Source organism: Myotis yumanensis, unplaced genomic scaffold, assembly GCF_028538775.1.
Source record: "Myotis yumanensis isolate MYYU_CA2020_CCGP unplaced genomic scaffold, mMyoYum1.0.hap1 SCAF_9, whole genome shotgun sequence".
NCBI classification, from domain to species: domain Eukaryota; kingdom Metazoa; phylum Chordata; class Mammalia; order Chiroptera; family Vespertilionidae; genus Myotis; species Myotis yumanensis.
This window is the reverse complement of record NW_027223760.1, coordinates 38,298,555-38,321,075: the sequence shown is the minus strand read 5'-3', so window position 1 is coordinate 38,321,075 and position 22,521 is coordinate 38,298,555. Positions and strand designations below refer to the sequence as shown.

Here is a 22,521-nt window from a genome sequence, read left to right as displayed (position 1 = left end):
CCGGCGGTGTCCACTCCCGCGGCCCAGGCGAGGCTGGGTGGCCCGGCCCCCTGGGTGGCCCCCGCGGCCGCCGGGACGCCAGGCTGCGGGCCACTCCCGTGCGGTCCTTCGGGCTGCAGGGGGCGCTGTGTGTGCCCGCGGGCCGGGCCGCGAGCGCAGCTCTTGTTTAAAGGGCCGGCGGGGCACGTGGCTCGGACGCAGCTCGCGGCCGCCGGGCTGGGGCTCCGAGGCTGGGCGGCTCCGCTCCGCCTCCGCCGCCGCCAGCGCGCCGCGCCGGGCCCGACAGGCCGCCGAGAGGAGCTGCGAGGGAGGGACGGGCAGCCATGGCCGAGGCGGCGCCCGACCGGGTAAGCGCGGGCCCGCGGACGCCCAGACGGACCGGGCCGCCCTCGTCGGCGTCCGCGTCGCTTTCGGGCCGAGCGACCGGGCGGCCCAAAGGCCAGGCCGGGTGGTGGGCGGCCCGGCGGCGGGGGATCGGCCCGCTTTCCAGCGACACCCACGGTGGCAGGCCTTGCATTGGAACCGAGTGGCCGATTCCCCATCCATTGTGTCAGTGGAGGCCAGCGGCCCGGAGGCCGGCGGGAGGGTAGGGTCTCCGGCCGCGTTGGGTTTTGACAGCCGCGTCTGAGGTTCCGGGAAGGGACCGGCCCAGGGTCACACGCAGTGGAGGCCAGGCCAGGGCGGTGGAATTACATCCCCTTGGAGGGACCCAGTATTCTGCTCTTACCTAAGGCAGAGGGACTAAACGCTGTTTACAAGAGAGAGTGGAGGTGGATTTTTTACTTTTAAGATTGCTTTATCACATTTTAGAATGTTGGCTGATAATGTTCCGTATGTACAAGTCAGAGAAAGCAATCCTTTGGTCGTTTGGACACAGTAGAGAAGCAGTGGTGAAGAGCTCTATCAGTGGTACCTCCTCTCATCAATACATGTCAGTGAAGTTTTTGATTTTTCTGGCTGCTTCTCAAGGAGGAACTTTCTCTCCCTCCCCTGCCGTGAGGTCTCCCTGAGTGCGGGGGAGAGACGCGAGGTGGCAGGTCTGCAGGTTTGCTGGGGAGAGCTGCCGATGGCCTTTCTATAACCGCACAGGTGCCATCTTCAGCTCCCACCTAGCCCAGCGCTCTTTCTGACGGATCCTATCCACCCTCTTCTTTCCCCTCTGCCCACTTGCATCACCTGAGATTCCTTAGAAAAGCTCCCAAACAGGACTGATTTGCCCCCAACTTTTGTTAGCCTTTGGGTATCACTCTTGTATTTCTATACAGAATTTTCCTGCTGGAGAAGGAAGGAAGAGCCAGGTGATTTCTCTGCATCCCCATTGATGATGACAGGTGTTCTGTGATTGTTACTGAATGAATGTGTTGTTGAATTGTTTAGTCATTCATTCATTCAGTAGGCATTGATTGGGCACTGCTGTGAGTGAGGCACTCTTAGAAGCTGGGGATACTGTGGGAAGCCACCTATTGTCCTCACTAGCAGAGAGGTGTGGACAAGGAACCCTGAAGGCTGGTGACCCTTGAAGCCCTGGCAAAGGTCAGGGCTGTGCACCCACTGTTAGTCCAGACAATGGTAGCTGAAGCAACTTCCCCACCAGATAGTCATGTAAATCCTTATTGATAAGATAGTCTGCCTGTTACTGGAACTTGCCTGCCTAAGGGCTATGGGTGTATCCCAAACCAATAAAAGGTTGGTGAGGCCTGAGCACCAGTGAAAGTCCTTCCCCTTGAGTTGGACTTGCCTGCCTGGCCCCCCAGTATTTCCAAATTATCTCTTGTCTCTTCTCTTTCATTTGTGTGTGGCTCCTCTTCCAGATCCTGAACCCTGAACCACGCGGGACGTGGGGGAACAGACATTACACAGATACAGCTGTGAATTAGCACCTACACTCATGGAGCGTATGTCCCTGTAGGGAAACCAGAACCCAGGCAGACACACAGGGTTGTCGTAGGGCAGTGATGGCGAACCTTTTGAGCTCGGCGTGTCAGCATTTTGAAAAACCCTAACTTAACTCTGGTGCCATGTCACATATAGAAATTTTTTGATATTTGCAACCATAGTAAAACAAAGACTTATATTTTTGATATTTATTTTATATATTTAAATGCCATTTAACAAAGAAAAATCAACCAAAAAAATGAGTTTGCGTGTCACCTTTGACACGCGTGTCATAGGTTCGCCATCACTGGCTTAGGTTATTAGTGCTTGTGCCTGCCAGCACAGCCAAGGGTTCGGTGAGCCTGAGGAGGGGCCATGAAGGATTAAAAAAGACAGACAAGAGAATACAGCTGGGGCTCAGCAGATCTCCCCTGCCTGCAGGAGGCTTTATTTTATAGTGAGATCAAAACTTGTTTACAACGTTTTTGTGAGTTTCACTTATTTTGGCAGCACTTGCTGCACCTCCCACAGCTCAGTAGCTACTTAGGAACAAGCTAGGGAGGGCTATAAGGTTAAGCTTAACGATGCTAAGAGGGCTCTGCCCTCCAAGCTGGGACTTGTTTGTGGCCCTGCCGCAGGTCAGGTCAGTACGAGGCTTAACCCTAGAGCTGCTCCCTACAAGTGCTATGAAGGAAGGGACTAACAGGGCACTATTTTAGATGTGTGGGTCTGTGAAGGTCCCTGTGAGGCGATGTCTAAGCTGGAGATTTGTATCAGAGGAAGCCAGATGGAGAGCTCATGCAAAGGTGGAGGAGTCCAAGGAGGCCAGGGCGGCTGGAGAGCAGTCACTGCCCAGGAGGAGACAGGTCAGGGAGGTAGGCTGCAGTCTGCTACGAAGTTTAGGTTTTGCCCTAGCTGGTTTTGCTCAGTGGATAGAGCATTGGCCTGTAGACTGAAGGGTCCTAGGTTCCATTCCGATCAAGGGCACATGCCTGGGTTGAGAGCTCAATCCCCAGTAGGGGGCATGTAGGAGGCAGCCAGTCAATGATTACCATCGTTGATGTTTCTATCTGTCTCTCCCTTCTCTGAAATCAATTAAAATATATTTTTAAAAAGTTTATTCTGTGACTGAGCACAAAAAAAAGTTTATATTTTATTTTAGGTATACTGGGGAGCTGAGTAGAGTACTGTGGGGGAGGAGGAAGTGGGGAAATGAATTGGGCGGAATTGCAGTGGCTCAGGCGACAGGTGAGGGGGTTTGGACTAGGTGATGGCAGTGGAGGAGGAGAAAAGGGGATGGATTTGAGATGATTTCAGAAGTCAAAGAGTAGGACTTGTGATTTGACTGAGACGGATGAGTGAGATGGAGGGGCGATGTGTTGTTTTGTCATTCCAACAAGGCTTTTAGCAAGATGACCTGGGACCGAGACCATTGCGCAAGCCTCAGGGAGGCTTGTCATCAGCACCCACATAAGCTGAGGCACTTCAGAAGCTCTTTCCAAGGCACTCCAGGACCCTGGGATAAAAGGTGAACCAGACCTGGGCTGTCGGCACTATTCCTACTGCCCTCCTGAGCCAGAACCGTCATATCCTCAACATTCTCCTACACAATCATCTTAGCTGTATCAGCATAGGGCTCACATTTATTGGGAAGCACAGCTAGGCATTGTGCTGAGTGCTTTTTACCAAATGGTGTCATTAATCCTCATAATCATGTCATGTAGGTCCTATTATTAGCTCCCTTTTCTAGATATGGAAGGGACGTTGAAAGGTGTGTAAGAAACCTTGCTCTCCGTCAGCCAGGTGGAGTTGCCAGTTGCACCCAGGCTGGCTGAGCGCAGAGCTCATGTTCTCTGTACCTCATTCAAGGCCTATCCCTTCATGTTCAGAGGAAGAGACCAAGACCCAGGTAGGGGTCACCTGTCTGAGACCACAGATACTTCTTTCTTTGGCCATGTTTTTCCTTCTGTTTCTCACGTGCTAATACCGTGGTCCAGCCAGTGTCTCCTGTCCTGGACGTGTAACTGATGTCCTCACATCCCCAGCCGACTCAGCTGCCTGGCTGCCTTCAGGATCCAGATGGGGCTTCACTGGGGCAGGTGCCATTCTGAGGTTTCTTTTTGAGGTGGACATTTTGGTTGTATCATTCTGGTAACGTCTCTCCGTTTTCTTGTTGTGTACAGGCTTCAGAGAGGGACAGACAAACAGGGTTTGAAAGGCCTTCAACAACTTCTCCCTCACTCCAGCCGGCTGCTGAGAAGAACTCCTACCTCTACTCCACGGAGATCACGCTGTGGACAGTGGTGGCTGCTATCCAGGCCTTGGAGAAGAAAGTGGACTCCTGTCTGGCCCGCTTGCTGACTCTGGAGGGACGGACCGGGACAGCCGAGAAGAAGCTGGCTGACTTTGAGAAGACGACCTTGGAGTTCGGGAACCAGCTGGAGGGCAAGTGGGCCGTGCTGGGGACCCTGCTGCAGGAGTACGGGCTGCTGCAGAAGCGGCTGGAGAACATGGAGAACCTGTTGAGGAACAGGAACTTCTGGATCCTGCGGCTGCCCCCGGGCAGCAAGGGAGAGGCCCCCAAGGTAAGCTGGGCACCTGGGGTGGGGCAGCCCCTGGGGCTGTGCCTGTAAGTGTGGGTAGGCGTTCATGACACCTGTGGTTCTAGGTGCCCGTGACCTTTGATGATGTGGCCGTGTATTTTTCCGAGCTGGAGTGGAGCAAGCTGGATCCTTGGCAGAAGAATCTGTACAAGCACGTGATGAGGGGCAACTACGAGATGCTGGTCTCCCTGGGTAAGGCCAAGTCATAGCATCTGGGCCTCTGCCTGTGTCTTTGCTTTGGCTCCTGTTCCTCTGGTGTCTCTACATCTGTGTAGTGAACCGGGTGGCAGGTGTCCTGACCCAGCTCTCTCTCTCTCTCTCCATTCTGTACACAGATTATGCCATCTCCAAACCAGACATCCTCACTCGGATAGAGAGGGGAGAGGAGCCTTGTCCTGAAGGCCTGTGGGGCCAGGAGGAGGGGGAAGAGAGAGAGGCAGCTTGCCCAAGCAGGCCGGACGCTGGTGAGTAGGAGCAAGATGGTGAGGGCAAACTGAACCATGTCCCTGCTCTCCTGGGCTTCCCAGCATGCTGTGAGGCCAGGAAGGGAACACAGGCCCATAACCCAAAGTGGGGCACACTCTGTCTCAGGCCGGCCAGTCGGGTGGGTACAAGGGTTTTGCCTTAAGAGCCGTACGGTTTCTGCCTCTGTGCAAGAGGACGGCGGTACTCGCCTTACCTGACAGTTGTGGGGACTAAAAGTGATGGCAGGCTTTGCAAAGCCGAGCATGTTATGGTAAATAGGAACTTGTTACTAGCAGCACTACAAGTAGCAGCAGCATTATTGCCACCACCTCCTGGTTCCCAACTGTATCACCTGCCGCTGTAAGGCCTGAACTGTACCGGCTTCCCTTTGGGGTAATGGACCCTCTCGCAGGAGCCCGGGGCTGATTTCATCCCCACAGCTGGTGTGTACAGGACAGTGGTTCCAAAGTTGACTGCATATCAGAATCCTCTGGGGAGCTTTTTAAAAATAAAATTTAAAAAAATAAGTGAAAGTAGAGAGAATAGTACTTTCCGTCCAGATGATAATCCCCCAGATTCACCAGTGATCAAAAGTTTGCCACATTTGCTGTGTCCATCTCTTTCCCCCCAAAACATAACCAAAATACCTCTGTCTCTGGCTTCTGTTACTTAGCATGTTTTCAAGGTTCATACATGTTGTACTGAGTATCGATACTTTCTTTTCTTCTTATTGTGGTCAAATACACATAACATAAAATTTACCATCTTAACCATTTTTATGTGTGTAGTTCAGAGACATTAAATACATTCATAATGTTTGCAACTATCACCACCATCCATCTCCAGAACTCTTTCATCTTGTAAAACTGAAACTCTATACCAGCGATTGTCATCCTTTTTCATCTCATGGCGCACACAAACTAATTACTAAAATTCTGTGGCATACCAAAAAATATATTTTTTGCTGGCCTGACCAAAAAATAGATATAATTTTGATTCATTCACACCGACAGCTATTGTGTTGGTGGTAGTTGTCATTTTTTTATTTTCTTTTTAAATCCTCACCCGAGGATATTTTTTAGGAAGAACGGGAGGGAGAGGGAGAGACAGAGAGAAATCAATGTGAGAGAGACACATTGATTGGTTGCCTCCCACGTGCCCCTTGCCAAGGCCAGGAGCCTGCAACCGAGGTACATGCCCTTAACCGGAATCAAACACGGGACCCTTCAGTCCACAGGCTCTATCCACTGAGCCAAACTGGCTAGGGCAAATTGTTGTCATTTTTTTATTTGACAATCTAAGGAAAAAGAGTTCAGTGCCCCTGATCAAATTGTCAGGTATTGCATGTTTTAAAAGTTCTTGTGGCATACCAGCTGAAAAATATTCTATACCATTAAATAATAACCCCATTCTGTCCCTTTCCCAGCCCCTGGCACTCAACAGTTCTATGATTTTGATTACTCTTGAGTACCTCATATAAGTAGATTCATACAGTATTTGTCTATTTATGACTGGCTTATTTTTTTAAAAATATTTTTTATTGATTTTTTTACAGAGAGGAAGGGAGAGGGATAGAGAGTTGGAAACATCGATGAGAGAGAAACATCAATCAGCCGCCTCCTGCACACCCCTCACTGGGGATGTGCCTGCAACCAAGGTACATGCCCTTGACTGGAATCGAACCTGGGACCCTTCAGTCTGCAGGCCGACGCTCTAACCACTGAGCAAAACCAGTTAGGGCTATGACTGGCTTATTTTATTTAGTATAATGTACTCCGGGTTCATTCCTGTTGTAGCCTGTGCTGAATGTCTTTCTTTATATTTTTTTTTATATTTTGTTAATCCTCACCTGAGGATATTTTTCTATTGATTTTTAGAGATATGGGAAGGGAGGGGGAGATGGAGAGAGAGAGAAACATTGAGGTGAGAGAGACCAATTGGTTGCCTCTTAACACTAACCCCAACCAGGGCTGGGAGTCAGGTCTGGGGGTTGAGCTTACAACCGAGGTACGTGCCCTTGACCGAAATCGAACCCAGAACCATTCAGTCCTCAGGCCGACATTGAGCCAAATTGGCTAGGACAATTTCTTCCTTTTTAAGGTAGAATAATATTCTACTGCATGGATAGACCACATTTTGTTTATCTCTTAATCTATCAATGTACACTTGGGTTACTTCCATGTTTTAGCTCTTGTGAATAATGCTGCTATGTTCATGGATGTACAAATATGTCTTCAGTACTCTGCCTTCAGTTCTTTTAGGTATAAACTCAGAAGTGGAATTGCTGGATGATGTGGTAGTTCTATTTTTAATTTTTTGAGGAGCCACCATATGGTTTTCCACAATGGCTGTACTGTTATTTCCTGTTGTTTTTTTAAATAGTAAACATCATAATGAGTGTGAAGTAGTATCTCATTGTAGTTTTGATTTGCAGTTCCCTGATAGTGATGTTGAGAAACTTTTCATGTCCTTATTGACCATTCTCATTGACTTATTGAAATATTGGAGAAATGTCTAGTCAAGTCCTTCACCATTTTTGAGTCAGGTTGTTTCTTTGTTGTTGAGTTTTAGGAATTCTCTATATACTCTGTATATCAATCCTTTATATGGTAGATGACTTACAAGTATTTTCTTCCATTCTGTGTATTGCTTAATTATGTTGATAGTGTTTTTTGATGCACAAATTTAAAATTATTCACAAAGTCTAGTTTGTCTGTTATTTTTTTTTAATGGATTCTACATCCTTTTTAATGGTCACTATTTTTTTAAGTTCTCACTGAGATTATCCATTCTTCCTCTAAGGTCCTTGGGCATCCTTATAACCATTGTTTTAAACTCTGTATCTGATATTTTGGTTGCTTCCATTTCATTTAATTATTGTTCTGAGCATTTCTCTTGTTCTTTCATTTGGGGCATTCTTCTTTGTCTCCCCATTTTGTCTCTGTGTATTAGATCTGCTATGACTCCCAAAGTTGCTGTAATGGCTTTATGATCAAAGTGTCTTGTTGCTGTCTAGTGTTTCTTTTGTGGCCTGTGCCTTTAGTGTCATATCCAAGAAATCATTGCCAAATCCAGTGTCCTGAAGCTTTTGTCCTGTGTTTTCTAAGAGTTTTATGTTTTAGATTTTGCATTTAGGCTTTGATTCATTTCAGCTAATTTTTACACATGGTGTTAGATCAGGGTCCAACTTCATTCTTTTGCATGTGGATATTTAGTTTTCCCAGCCACATTTGTTGAAAGATTGTTCTTTCCCCATTAAGTGATCTTGGCACCCTTCTCAAATATCATTTGACCAGATATGTGAGGGTTTATTTCTTGGTTCTCTATTCTATTTATTCTGTTTATGCCAGTACCACAATATTTTGATGACTGCAGCTTTGCAGTAAGTCTTAAAATCAGGAAGTTATCCAATTTTGTTCTTCTTTTTCAAGATTGTTTTGGATATTTGGAGTCCCTTGAGATTCCCTATGAATTTTAGGATGGATTTTTCTATTTCTGAAAAAAAATGCCATTGGGATTTTAATAAGAATTACATTAAATCTGTAGATTATTGAGGGTGGTATTGACATCTTAATAATAAGTCTTCCAATCCATGAATATGGGATGTGTTTCCACTTATTTATGTATTTACAGTAATCCCCCCTTAATCCACTGTTTTGTTTTCCATGGTTTTAGTTACCTGCAGTCAACCGCGATCCGAAAATATTAAATGGAAAATTTCAGAAGTAAACAATTCATAAGTTTTAAATTACGTGCCATTCTGAGTAGCGTGATGAAATCTCGCGCTGTCCTGCTGCATCCTGTCCAGGATGGAAATCATCCCTTTGTCCAGCGTATCCACACTATATATGTTTCCCACCCGTAAGTCACTTAGTAGCCATCTTGGTTATCAGATCGACCGTCAAGGTATCACAGCGTTGTGTTTAAATAACCCTTATTTTGCTTAATCATGGCCCCAAAGCCATTGACATAACTTTTATTATAGTATATTGTTATAATTATTCTATTTTATTATAGTTATTGTTGTTAACCTCTTACTATGCCTAATTTATATAGGTATGCATATGTAGAAAAAAACAGAGAGCGTTGAGTACTACCTGTGGTTTCAGGAATCCACTGGGGGTCTTGGATATATCCCACATCGATAGGGGGGACTAATGTAGTTTCTTTCAGCAATGTTTTGTAGTTTTTATTGTAAAAGTCTTTCACTTCCTTTGTTAAGTTATTCCTAAGATATTTTTATATGATTATAAATGGACTTGTTTTTGTAATTTCCTTTTCAAATTGTTCATTATTAGTATATAGAAATGCAACTGATCTTTTTATGTTTAGTTTTATTATCCTGCTAACTTGCAGCATTCATTGATTAGTTTTAACAGTTTCTATATGGAATTTTTGAAGTTTTCTATGTATATGTTCATATCATCTGTGAACAAATAATTTTTTCCTTTCCAATTTAGATGCCTTTTATTTCTTTTTCTTGCCTAATTGCTCTGGCTAGAACTTTCATCACTTTGTTGAATAGAAGTGGTGAAAGTGGACATCCTTGCCTTATTCCTAATCTTAGAAGAAAAGCTTTCATTTTTCACCATTAAATATGATGTTTGCTGTGGGTTTTTAATATATGGCTTTTGTTATGTTGAGGTAGTTTCCTTCTGTTTTTGTCAGGTAAAGGTATTTAATTTTATCAGATGCTTTTTCTACATCAGTTGAGATCATCTTGGGGCTTTTCCCCCTTCATTCTGTTAATATGGTGTAATCTGTTGATCTAGTTTCATATGTTGAACCATCCTTGCATTCCAGGAACAAACTCCATTTGGTCATGATGTTTAATCCTTTTAATATGCTGCTGATTTTGTTTTGCTATTTTTTTGTTGAGGATTTTTGCATCAATGTTCATAAGAGATATGGGTATGTAGTTTCCTTGAAGTGTCTGTCTGGCTTTGGTAACAGTATGGTTTTAATGGTACCTCTCATTATGAGTGTGGTTGCATATCCTTTTATTTGTTTATAGGTCATTTAACTTCTTATTCTGTGAAATATTTGTTCGTATGTTTTGCCTTAGGAAGCTTTTAAAAAATATAAACTTCCTAGGCCCACCCCGATCTACTGATGAGAATCTTGGGGGTGTTCCCTAGGGGATCCTTATATACCAGCCTGGTAGAGGACTTGGGATTGTGAACCATGGTTGTAGTGTTCTGAGCCAGGAGTCCTGAAAAAGCCAGATCTGTGGCCCTGTTGTGTGACCTGCCTGTTACTGTCAATAAGATACCGTGCTGCCCTGTTTCCTTTTCTCACACATGGAAGCTTTAGCCTAGAACAGCGGTCGCCAACCTTTTGGACCTCACGGACCACCAGTGGTCTGTGGACCACCGGTTGGCGACTGCTGGCCTAGAATGTAGTCACTAGATGATCAGTGAAGTCCACTTAATTATCAAACCCTGTGTTTGACCTGATGTCCCAGGTCCCAGTGGCTGCATCTAGCCAGTTCCCAGAGGCTCTGGCTACCTGGGGAACTCTGTTGTTCTCGGTGTCACTGATTAGCGTATCCCCACTCTCCCTCCAGTTCCAGAGCACATTCCCAGCCCAGTCAGGTCTGACCAGGAGGGTCCAAATGAAAGGCAGGCCCCCGAGCACCAGAGAGACTCAGGAGCAAGAGTAACTCCACCTGGAACAAGCACGGGTGAGTGAGGGCTGTCAGGTGGCAGTGTGACTGGCATCCCAGCAACAGTACCAGCCAGTGGTACTGAGAAGAGGGTGGGGGAATGGCTGGGACCTGCTGGGCTGAGTGGGACAGGCTTCCTAGAAAAGGCGCCACTGAGGCGGGCCATAGAGGAAGTCAGTTTTCCCGGGGACGGCATTTCAGCAGGAGAAAATAGTCTGAGCAAAGGTGTGGGTTCCTCGGGTGTGTTGGGGGCCAGACACACTGGTCTGTCTGGAGTGAGGGGAAAGGCACAGAGGGCAGGTAATAGACTGCTTACAGTGGGTTCATTAAGGGGAGGTATGTGTCATACACCTAGCATGGGGCCAGCCTGTGTGCTCGTCAGTACCTGTCGTCTTTCTGAAGGCATGTGAGGAGCTCTGTGGCTTTAGTCACCTTTCCAATGTTCTCTGTCTGCTTCTTTTAAAGGAGACTCCTGCCATCCTTTTCCAAAAATGAAATATAATTCAGAGGGCATTAGCCTAGCACTTGACAGATAATTCAGAGCCATTTTCTGTCTTCAGACTGCGCTTTGCTGCCTTGGCCTTCTCTGTGTCTCCTTCCTGCTGGCCTGGCTTGTCAGACTCGGGGTTCTCCGGTTACTTCTGTGCATCTTCCCCACTGAATATGGCCTCCCTGAGGTTGAATATGGCCTCCCCTCCCTTCCCTGTTTCCCTCCTTCCTGGCCACTAACTGTATAAGGAGAGATAGGACCCTCTCATGGTCCCTGTCTGTTGCAGACCTGGCACTGTGCCCCAGGGGCCTCCCCAAACCCTCTGTCCTTTAGAGGCCCATCAGAGTGACAGATGCCAAGGGACCAGTTGTTGGCACAGGAGAGCATGGGGCTCCTCTTCCTGGCAGGTGCTGGAGCATAACCAGGGCCTGCTGGGAAACGGTTGTGTCACCCTGCAGGAGCCCGGTGTCAGGAAAGACCCTCACAGGATTCTCTCCACAGGGCCCCCAGCCAGTACCAGCATTTTGTCCGCAATTAAACTGGAAGAAGATTCTTCAGATGGGGAGTCCCCTGTCTCCCCTCCTAGGGACATCCTGCCCAGCATGGGGCTAGGTGAGTGAAGGGAGGAAGCCCTGTGGCCACTGCAGAGCCTCAGAGGAGCTCCGAGTCCCTTTGGGATGGGCTGGGGGTTAGCATGGTGAGACCTGCTAGGTTTCCTCCTGCGGGGTCCCTTCATCCCCCAGGTTTTACTTCCCTGGGGCTCTGGGGACCCAGAGCCTCTGTGGTCTGGTCTTCCCTCACTGTGGTCCAGCCTGACCGGAAAGTGCTGCTGGGAAACGAGCTGCATGTCGCCAGGTTTGTGGTCTGGTGACAGAAAAGCCTCACGGCCACCTAGGAGTGGCCCAGGCTAACAGCCTCCAGTCAGCCGGCCTGACCACTCACCAGCTTGTGTGCGATTTAAATTTAGTTCCCACTCAGAGTCTGTGTATTTTTTGTAAACCGGCTGACACCGTGGCGAACAAGAAAAAGAAAGTGATTATTGCCTACTCTGGCCTTGGGCAGGTTTTCTGTCCCCATAGAAAGGGATCCAGCTCTCCCCTGGTTCCATCCTAGTATCCGCTTCAGCGGAAGACAAAGGTGAGATTTGGATCCACCGCAGGGTTGTGGCCTAGTGGGACCAAGCTACAGATGGGCTCACATGAAGGGACCTGGGGCTTTGGCCTTCACTAATCCCTAAGTTCAGGAATACCATGGTAGCCCATTAAATGCAACACCATTTTCTTTTCTTTTTTTCTTTTTTTGGGCGGGTGTGCGCGGGGGCGGGTGTGTGTGGAGCGGGTGTGCCTGGGGTGGGTGTGCGTGGGGTCAGTGTCTAAATGCAACACTATTTTACCCCTAAGTTTAAATGATTCTTATGGATTCTGTGGTTCTATAGCTGTAGGACTAAATTAATACCAGTGGGTTATTTCTAACAGAAGTAAAGTTCTATCCTGAGATATTTGTGAGGGTTAGGGGGGAGCTTCAGGGAGCCATCGGGTGCTGTCCCTGGAGGTCCACCATGGAAGGGCTCCTGAGTGCACTGGCCTCCTGGCTTGTGGTTTAAGTTCAAGCTTCAGCAAGAATAGAAATTTCTCTGGTCCTGGACCTTGGAAGTTGCCTGTAAAGGGTTGAAGATTTTCATTTTAATGTGCAGAGGTCAGGGTTCACGGTCACCCTTTGAGCAGACCTTGTGGTCTAGCAGCTGAGGCCACCAGGTGCTGGCGGAGATTAGACAAGAGTGGTGGGGGGCTGACTGCAGAGCAGACCAGAGGTGAACAGCAATAGGAGGGTATGAAGGACGCACAGTGTTCCAGGCAGGGCTCCGTAGCCAGGACCCTCCTTAACCAACGTTAGGGACCCGTGGGACCTGCTGCCCCAGACCCACCCTTTCACTGCTGTGTCCTGGGAGCTCTTTTGCCTAAGTCCCGTCTTAGAGTCAAGTGTGTGACCCACACTGAGGCCCTACCGGGAAGCCCCGATCCTCGTGCCTCCTGCCTGTCACCTGTGTGTCACCGAGATCACAGGCGCTCAGTGTGGGTTTGTTACACAGATGAGTAGCTCTCAGTGTGGCTAAGGCATTCAGCACCTCCAGCCCTGAGGCCTCTGACCTCGTAAGGAGGTAGTCAGGGCCCATAAGGCTAATTGTCTTTCAGAGATTGAGACTAAAGTCATCAGAAGTCCAGGGGGTCCTGCATGGCCAGCAAATCTCAGGGTTCAGGGTCTCTGCCTGTCTTTGTCTCCTCTTCATTTTCCCACCTATATGTCTCCCACTGGTCTGACCTCCTGACTCCCTGGTTTTGCAGCTTTGTCTCTTTCCTGACATTCTAGCTTGGCCTGCAGGCATAGGCCAAGTGACCAACAGACTGGGTGGCATTAGGAGGCAGTCCCCGTGGGTGGGGCTGAGCGAGAAGGTCCCCTGCTCCCTGTGGTGAGCCCTGCAGGAGAAAAGAGTTCAGTGAAGGCAGGAGAGGGGTGCCTGTGAGCCTGGAGCTGTGCCAGGAGGGCCGGACTAGGGCAGGGGTGGGGGGTGGTCCACAGGAAATCAACCGAGATTCCTTTCGGCAGGTGGTGCTGGAGGTGTGGTCATCAAGACGGAGGCAGAGTCCGAGGACGAGGACGAGATGATGCCGGAGCAGCTCTTCCTGGGCAAGCCCCCCGGCCAGACCCCGAGTACAGTCCCCAAGGGGCCCAAGAGCAGGACTGGGGGTCCCCGCCAGCTTCATGCCCAGGGAGTGCCCAGGGTGCGGGCAGGGGACCCTCGGCCTCGGCCCGCAGGGGCGGTGGGGGAGGTGCCCCGCATCCTCCCTCGCCGGCGAGAGCGGACCTTCCCCTGCCCCGACTGCGGGCAGAGCTTCCGCCTGAAGATCAACCTGACCATCCACCAGCGGACCCACGTGGAGGAGCAGCAGCGGCAGGCCCAGGCCAGCTCGCCCAGCGGGTGGGGGGAGGCCCACTCCGCGCTGGAGCCTGGGGAGGTGGTGGTGTCCGGGCCCGTCATCCGCTGGCTCCCCGAGGAGCCCGAGGGCCGCCGCGCCCTGGCGGGCCGGTCCTTCGTGGGGCGGAGGCCGGCGGCCAAGGTGTACCACTGCAGCGAGTGCCTGCGCTTCTTCCAGCGGCGCAAGAGCCTGCTGCTGCACCAGCGGCTGCACACGGGCAACAGCCAGGGCTGGCCGGCCTGCCCGTACTGCGGCAAGGCCTTCCGCCGGCCCTCGGACCTCTTCCGGCACCAGCGCATCCACACCGGGGAGCGGCCCTACCAGTGCCCGCAGTGCGGCCGGGCCTTCAACCGGAACCACCACCTGACCATCCACATGCAGACCCACGCGCGGGACCAGGCCTGCCCGGGGAGCCCGCCCCGGCCCCGGCCCGGCCACTCGGAGGAGGGCTGACCCGGCAGGAGCCCGGGCACCGGCAGGACCTTCTCTCCGCCTGTTGGGCCCTGCCCCTCGGGCCTGGCGCTGGTTCTTAGTCCTGGGATGGCTTTGGAGAGAGCTTTTTCTTTTCATTCAAATGGAAGCAGCACCCTTCTTGGTGACAGTGTATGAGTGCCACAGTTGCTTCCATTTCCTGTTTCCTCAGTTTGTTACTCTTCGCTGCCTTTTCTACATTCCTGACTTATAAAGGACCCCCTAAGGCTTAGGGGCGCCTCGTTTTGGGTGGGGGCCTTTGCAGATTCCATGGACGGGCAAGTGGACCACGGATCACGGTGCTTTCAGTACAGGCGATGGAAACATTGAGGTCCTGGGGTGTTGATTGTACATAGAGGACTGGGGCCTGCTGCACCTGAGAAACAGCAGAGCGGACAGGCAGCCTGAAGAGTAGGCCCTGGAAGTTAGGCTTTTCTACTTCGTTACTTTGAAACTTTTTTTTGCCTCCTTAGGAAGCTTTTCTGGTGCTTTTGTAAGAGTTGTGTGTGGTTGCCAAGGGGACCACGAGCCTCTGGGTGGCAGGACAATTTTGCCACCTGCCTCTGCGTGGGGACCATAGAGCCGGGTCCAGACCAGCCTGGGTGTTGATGGGATGCCTTGGCTGCTGCCCTGGAAACCAGGTGTCTTCCCAAGTGTGTGTGCCTTGGCCCAGAGTGATTCCGGTTGTTCCTGGGCCTTCCTGTAGAGGGGGTTGATTGGCTTTGGTTATCAGTAAAGAAGTGGAAACTGAAGCCCAGAGTAGATGACGTCCTCATGGTCTCAGTGTTCAAGGGTGAGCATGCTCCATGCCCATAGGTCGCCACAAGGGGGACGGGGGGTGCCTCAGGAAGCAAGCCCAAGAAGCTCCTTCTGAGCAAAAGGTCCAGGTTTGGGTGAGGTTGGTCAGCCAACTGGGTGGTTTGTCATGTTAAAGGAGGGGGCTGTCTCCAAGAACTAGGGCCTTCTGCAGCGTTCAACCAGGAGACCTGGATTAATTTGTTCACCACCTCCAGCCTGGTGTTCCTCATTTACCCCAGTGCATCCTACCTCACCTTAGGGTTGTCAGGGTCATAATAGATTAAGAGGCAACCAAATAGGAAGCCTGATTTCTTCCTTTCAAGTTCAGGGCCGCTTCTCCCTTCTGTGTTGATCTCCAGCCCATTCTCTCAGGATCCATCAGGAAGAGCCTTTATTTTGTGAAGTGAGTGGAAGGTCAGGTGGGTGCAGAGTGGGGTGAGTCTCTCATTGGGTTTTATCCCCAGCAGCGCTTGGTATTTCAGTGAAACAAATTCTTACCAAAGCAGAGAGTCAAACTGAATGTTCAGGCAATAGCATCAGGCCTCATGGAGAAGTCTTGACAGCAATGAGCTTCTTGTGCCTCTTAAATCATACCACTCTGGATGCTGCCTCTAGACCAGCCCTCCGGTTGGGTGATTTTGAAGCTTGGGTGATGGGTCCTCAGCTGTTTGTCTTATTTGTCTGGCACTATGTGAAGAGGACTGCATCCAGGTGCCTGGGTCCCTGGCTGTGCCCCCTCAGACTCTATATGAACAGAGTTTGGGGCAGATGGTAACATTGCCATCATCTCTGGGGCACGAGTGAGTATACAAGTCAGTGACAGCTCAGCCAAGCTCCCCTGGGCTTGGGAAGAAGAGGTGCCACTGTCTATACTGGTAGCCCTCAGCCCTCTCCAGGGGCCCCACAAGTCTGGGCAAGGCTGTCAGCAAGTGCTCAAACAGGATATGGTGCAAGTGTAGCTGCTCTGATCTTAACCCTCAGCTGCAAGAGCTGGTCTCAGGTGTTTCCCTGGGGATGCCTCAGGGCTAAGAGAGGCCCTGTGTCAATACTGGTATCCTTAGAAGCCAAACGTGAGAAATTACAAGGCACCTACGCCCCCTTCTTCCAAAGCAGTAAATGTGCTGCACCCCAGGCAAGGCCTTGTGAGTTCTGACACCCAGTAGGTGTTCAAAGAAAGTTGTGCCTCTAGAATGAGTCAAGGGAGCCTGTGTGTTGCAGGAGCAGATGGACCTCAGGGACTCCAGAGGCTGGAGCCTGGTATGGCCTTATGCTCACTCCCAGCTCTGGGTCTTGGCTTCCTCATTTGTAAAACAAAGAAAGGTGGTGTTCTGGTGTTAAAGGCCCTGAAGAACTGATGGTGGCAGTTCCTTGCCTCAGTCTTGAGTCAATAAATATATTGGACTAATTGAGTGCGTGCACATGACCTGGTTCCTGCTCTCTGGTACAGACAGCTGCGGTACAGGGCGGTTTCTGGGTGAGCTGCTCCGCACTAGCACAGGGACTCTGCTGCCGCTCACACCTGCCAGGTTTCCCACAGCACACTGTGTGTGTGTGTGTGTCTGTCTGCGGGGGAGGGGAGGAGGGTGCTCTAGAACACTCACAGACTGAACTAGCACTTGGTATGCATCAGTGCCCTGGGAAGTTTTCAGGACTCAGGTTTCTCACTCACTTCCTTTCTCCTGCTGGGCTGTGTCCCTGGGTGAAGTGGTTGGTTAAGTAATTGACTAAGCTCATATCACTGTGTGTGGTATAGCTGGGATTCAAATCCTTTACACTCTTCATTTATTATGGTAATGCTTTGTTAGTTCATCTTATATTGCCCCTGGGTCTTGGTTCAAGATTCTTCCCATGGGGGCCCTGTGGAGTCCAGTGTCTGCTGTCTTTGACAGTCTTCCAGGTGGGCTCTGTTTGGGGGTCTGACCAATGAGGCCTTTGGGTGCCTGGAAGAAGTTTCCCCCTATTCCAGAGCATCCTGACCTACCTGTAGCTGGAAATGGCTCTGGACCCCTCTCCTGGTGGCTGACTGACCTCCTTATATCTAATACAGGAATGGCATATGGGGAGGCTCAATTCCAATCTGCAGAGACCTCCCTTCTGGCCATCTTGGCCGCCATTCAGCCCATGGAATGAAGATGAAGTCCCAGGCACTCTGACTAAAGAGCTTAGAAGGATGGATGGACAAGGACAGCTGAAGAAAAGAGAAGCTGGCCGACTTTAAGAAAACAACCTTGTATAGAATTGTACACCTCAAGCCTATATGATTTTATTAACCAATGTCACCACAATAAATTCAATTTAAATAAATGACCTTTAAGTTCAGGAACCAACTGCATGGCAAATGGGCTGTGCTAGGGAAGCTATTGCAAAGGCGGCTGGAGAACATGGAGAACCTGATGAGGAACAGGAACTTCTGGGTCCTGGGGCTGCCCCCGTCCTTGGCAGCAAGAGGGAGGCCCCCCAGGAACAGGAACCAGGTGGAGGTGAAGGATCCTGCTTGGATTCAACAAGCGCCTTATACTCAGTGGAGGGAGGGCCTGTAGCTGCAAAGCCTGACCTCTTGGCTCCTAATTTCAGTAACCAGTTGACTTTAAAAGGCTTAAAAAATGTCAGAAGAGCCCAGCTTGTGTGGTTCAGTGGTTGAGCATGGACCCATGCACCAAGAGGTTGCTGGTTCAATTCCCGGTCTGGGCACATCCCCATATTGCGAGCTTGATCCCTAGTCGGCGGTGTGCAGGAGGCATTTGGTTGATGTTTCTCTCTCATTAATGATTCTATCTCCCTCTAAAAAAAAAAAAGTCAATAAAAGCATTTTTTTTTTAAATTTCAGAAGTTGCCCAGCCAGTGTGACTCAATGGTTGAACATCGACCTATGAACCAGGTCACAATTCAATTCCTGGTCTGGGCACATGCCCCGGTTGGAGGCTCAAACCCCAGTGTGAAATGTGCAGGAGGTAGCCAATTAATGATTCGCTCATCATTAATGTTTCTATCTCTCCCTCAATCAATAAAATCAATAAAAATATTTTTTTAATGTCAGAAGAAAAGTGGGACACAGCAGAAAGATCTGTGGCAGGTGGAATGGATATGATTGTACCTATTACTCCAGAACGACCTCTGAAGATGAGCACTGGCTTAGGTAAGGAAAATCACAGAAGATGTGTCTGTACCAGGAGAGGGGACCAGAACCCAACAGCCCTGACCTTGCACCTTTTAGCTACTGGTCCCTGCCTTTTATCTGAAGCAAACATAATGGAAATGCTTTGCTTTTGACCAGCAATGCCCTCTTATTTGGGAATGGGGAGTAGAGACTGAAACTGATTTGAGCTATTTCCTGAAATGGCTGTAACTCATGTTGGTGTGGGCACAGTCAGATGCCTGTGACTGCTGAAGATATGGCCATGAGTCTCAGGACCTGGAGACTGGCAGGAAGAACTCTGCCAGCTTATCAATGAAGGGGAACCATGAGCCATCCGTGTCCCTGGGTAACAAAATGGCCCTAAATCCTTGGTTTTCTTTCTTCATTGAATCCAATGAGCCTTGTGGGTCTGAGTGCTGGCAGCAATTTGAGATCATTTATCAACCCTCTGTCTTCAGGAAGGTAGAAGTGCCTTTTATTCGCATTTTCAGATGTTATGGAATGAAAGGCAGGGAGGTTAAATGACTTGCCCAAGGTCTCATGGAAACGAACTATGAATTGGCCTCAACTTCTCCCTGTCTTGCCTTTCACATGGCACCAGAGCCTGCAGGAAGTTCTGTCTCTGTGAGTGCTGTTACTGCTTCCCTGGGGTTAAGGAGCCTTTGGCCACTAGGCTGGGCCTCTAAGCAGGGGTGGCAGGACAGGGAGTGTGTAGCAGGCAGGGCCTGGCCGAGGTACCCCTACGTCAGAGGTCCCTCCAACCCCAGTTCAGCTCGGCCATGGAGCCAGGGGTTACTCTGCATGGGTTTCAAATGAGGACCGGGGGTTTGGGGCATGAGGTCCTCATGGGACTTGTGTCAGACCTGTGGTCTTAGCAGCTTTCAAAGAAGAACCGAGCAGTGACTTTCTTGCGTCCCACCCTCTCTGTAAGCTTTCCAGACGCATCAGGGGAGAGCTCTGCTCCTCCCTCAGCCAGGTCAGGCCTTGTCTGGGGGCTGCCTATGCTCCCTCTGCTGCAAACAGTGGACCAGACAGTTTGGGGGCAAGGCTGCTTCATTGACTGGATGCTTCCCGGTGGCTCCTCCTGCAGGAATTCTAGGAAAGGTGTAGATGGGTCTCCTTCACTAGGACTGGGCTTGCAGTTTTAACACGTTCCTCTGGGGATTCTGATGCCAGTTCATGTTGGAGAATCAAGGCTTAGGGGAGCACAGGAAGTTTGAAATCCTCTCCAGGCTGAGTAAACCAGCCCATGGGGTCCTGGACCCTCCTCAGTATTTCAGGACAAAAGAGCTACGTCCCCAAATCCCTGTGAGCAACAGAGACACACAGCGGACTGTTTCCATGTGGCAGAGAGATGGAGTGGGTGGCACTGGGAAGGCTTGAGAGCACTCAGTACCTTTCTTGGCTTTTCCATCCATGCAGAGGGTGAGAGGGTTGCTCTCTCTCTGGCTGTGTCCCACACTGTTATGAGCCTTTCAGATGAGAGGACAGCCTCGTTGCTGGCTGCCTCCCCATTCTCCCTGCTCTCACACAGCTGCCTGCCTCTGCTGTGCAGTGTCCTCCAGGCCCTAGGGGCTCACAAGCAAGTTACCAGGGTTCCACCCCCTCCTCAAATCAGTTTTCTCCTTAAGAGGGAGTTGGGCTGGTTCACCTTTTCCTCCACCACGTTGATCAACGTGAGTGGATGAAAGGGGTTGAGGGGGAGAAGCACGTGGTGGAAAGGGAGAAAGGGGCCGTCTGTCTCAGAGTGTGGTGTCCTGGCCAGATCTGCTTTTCTACCCATGTAGACTTGACTGCGCCCAGTGCCCTATTCGGAGAGGGCAGAGGGGACCTGGGCTCTCTTAGGCTGGGAAAGCAATGACTGCCCACTGTAGGGCAGACAGAACCAGGTGGCAGAGGGAAGTGGGGCCAGAAAGGGAGAAAACGGAAGCAGGCAGGATGAGCCTGGCACATAGAAGGTGGTCAAAAGGTGTTTATAGGTGCACGAGTGAGCGAGTGATGACAGTGAGAGCCAGGATGTCATAGGGCAGGCTGCCTACTCCCAGAGGTGGGGCTGTAAGATTCCAGAACTAGGAGTCAGGTGCACAGTTGAAGAGGTGTAATTAAGGTTCATAAGCAGGTGTGGGGGTATAGCTCAGGGGTAGAGCATTTGACTGCAGATCAAGAGGTCCCCGGTTCAAATCCGGGTGCCCCCTTCCTCAGCTCACTTTTAGTGTGAAGTGCTAAATAAAGAGCCAAATGATTGTTCTTGTCCCCATAGTTGCCTCTGGTCCCCGATGGCTCCTCACTCCCATATTGACTGTGCTGTGTTCTAGGGCCAGTAGTGTGCTCTGGTGCTCCCTGGGCCTGGGTTCTGTTCTAGCCAAACTGTGCTGCAATTAGACAACACAGGGTGCTTGTGAGGATTCAATGAGGTCATGGCTTGTCATGCTGTGTGTCATAGGTCTGCTTCCAGTCCCACTCCTGCCTTTGCAGGAAGCCAAAATGTTTCCAGGCTCCATGAGCCCACATGTGTGCCATCACCTGAAGCCTCCCTGAGCTCCGGACATGCCTGACCCACTCTTCCCTTTGTTCTTCCTCCTCCCGTGGCCTGAAATCCTCTCCAGCTTCTTCTGGCAAAGTCCTCCTTGTCCATCTCCCCCAGAAAGCCCTTTCTGACTCTCCAGGCAGGGCAGCTCCTCAATCCCTGCTCCCAGGGCTCTCTTCTTGGGCTTCTGCCACTCTTGTGCAGTCTTTGGTTCAAGATTTTGTCTCCTATTGGAACAAGGACAATGTTTAAGTCTCTGTGTCCTCAACATGGATGACAGGAGCTGGTACCTCACATGCTCTGTGTTTGTTGAGTGACTGACTGACTGAATGAGTGGAACAAGGAGCACCCTTCTTGAGACCTTAGAATAGGGACGAGGCTCTCCCGGCACTGAGTGTGAGGTTCACTGAGGACCTGGACTGATTGTTCTGATAAGTATGTGCTGGTTTAGGTAGAATCACCAGTGTAGACTCTAATGGCCTTTCTTTTTAAAAAAAATTTTGTTTTATTGCTTAAAGTATTACAGATAGTATTACATATGTCTCCTGTTTTTTCCCCCCTTGACATTCCCCCAGCCTCGCCTACCCCCCAGTGTCTTGTGTCCATTGGTTATGCTTATATGCATGCATACAAGTCCTTTCGTTGATCTCTTACCCTCCAAAACCGCCCCCCAACTTTCCCCAGCCTTCCTGCTGTAGTTTGACAGTCTGTACGATCCTGCTCTGCCTCTGTATCTATTTTTGTTTATCAGTTTATAATGGTCTTTATTATCCATAAACGAGTGAGATCATGTGGTATTTTTCTTTCACTGACTGACTTATTTCACTTAGCATAGTGCTCTCCAGTTCCATCCATGCTGTTGTGAATGGTAAGAATAACTTCTTTTTCACAGCAGCATAGTATTCCATTGTGTAGATGTACCACAGTTGTCTAATCCATTCATCTGCTGATGGGTACTTAGGCTGTTTCCAAATCTTAGCTATGGTACATTGTGCTGCTATGAACATAGGGGCGCATATATCCTTTCTGATTGGTGTTTCTGATATATTCCTAGAAGTGGGATCACTGGGTCAAATGGGAGTTCCTTTTTTAACTTTTTGAGGAAACTACATACTGTCTTCTGTAGTGGCTGCACCAGTCTGCATTTCCACCAGCAGTGCACGAGTATTCCCTTTCCATGCAGACGTAACTGCCCCCCAGTGCTCTAGTAGGAGAGAGTAGAGGGGACCAGGGCTCTCTTAGGCTGGGAAAGGAATGACTGCCCACTATAGGGCAGACAGAACCGGATGGTACAGGAAAGTGGTGCCAGAAAGGGAGACAATGGAAGCAGGCAGGATGAGTCTGGCACATAGAAGGTGGTCAGCAGGTGTTTACAGGAGGACGAATGAGCAAGTGATGACAGTGAGAACCAGGATGTCATAGGGCAGGCTGCCTGCTCCCAGAGGCGGGGCTGTAGGATTCCAGAACTAGGAGTCAGGTGCACAGTTGAAGAAGTGTAATTAAGGTTCATGAGCAG

At 49.9% G+C, this 22,521-nt stretch overlaps 1 protein-coding gene and 1 non-coding gene across 3 annotated transcripts; both read left to right on the top strand.

Moving 5' to 3' along the window:
• Window positions 1-217: 217 nt before the first annotated feature.
• ZNF783 (zinc finger protein 783) lies at window positions 218-16,748 on the top strand. Of its 2 annotated transcripts, XM_070424112.1 has the most exons (7): window positions 218-347; window positions 4,059-4,460; window positions 4,544-4,670; window positions 4,814-4,942; window positions 10,510-10,626; window positions 11,600-11,710; window positions 13,703-16,748. In XM_070424112.1, exons 1-7 carry the CDS (start codon window positions 324-326, stop codon window positions 14,524-14,526), a joined length of 1,734 nt encoding a protein of 577 aa, XP_070280213.1. In that variant the 5' UTR covers window positions 218-323; the 3' UTR covers window positions 14,527-16,748. The 2 variants fall into 2 exon arrangements, with proteins under 2 accessions (XP_070280213.1, XP_070280214.1); XM_070424113.1 differs by lacking the exon at window positions 11,600-11,710.
• Window positions 16,749-20,601: 3,853 nt separating this feature from the next.
• Window positions 20,602-20,673, top strand: TRNAC-GCA (transfer RNA cysteine (anticodon GCA)). Its single transcript has one exon. It is a non-coding gene; the product is annotated as a tRNA-Cys (tRNA).
• Window positions 20,674-22,521: the final 1,848 nt, after the last annotated feature.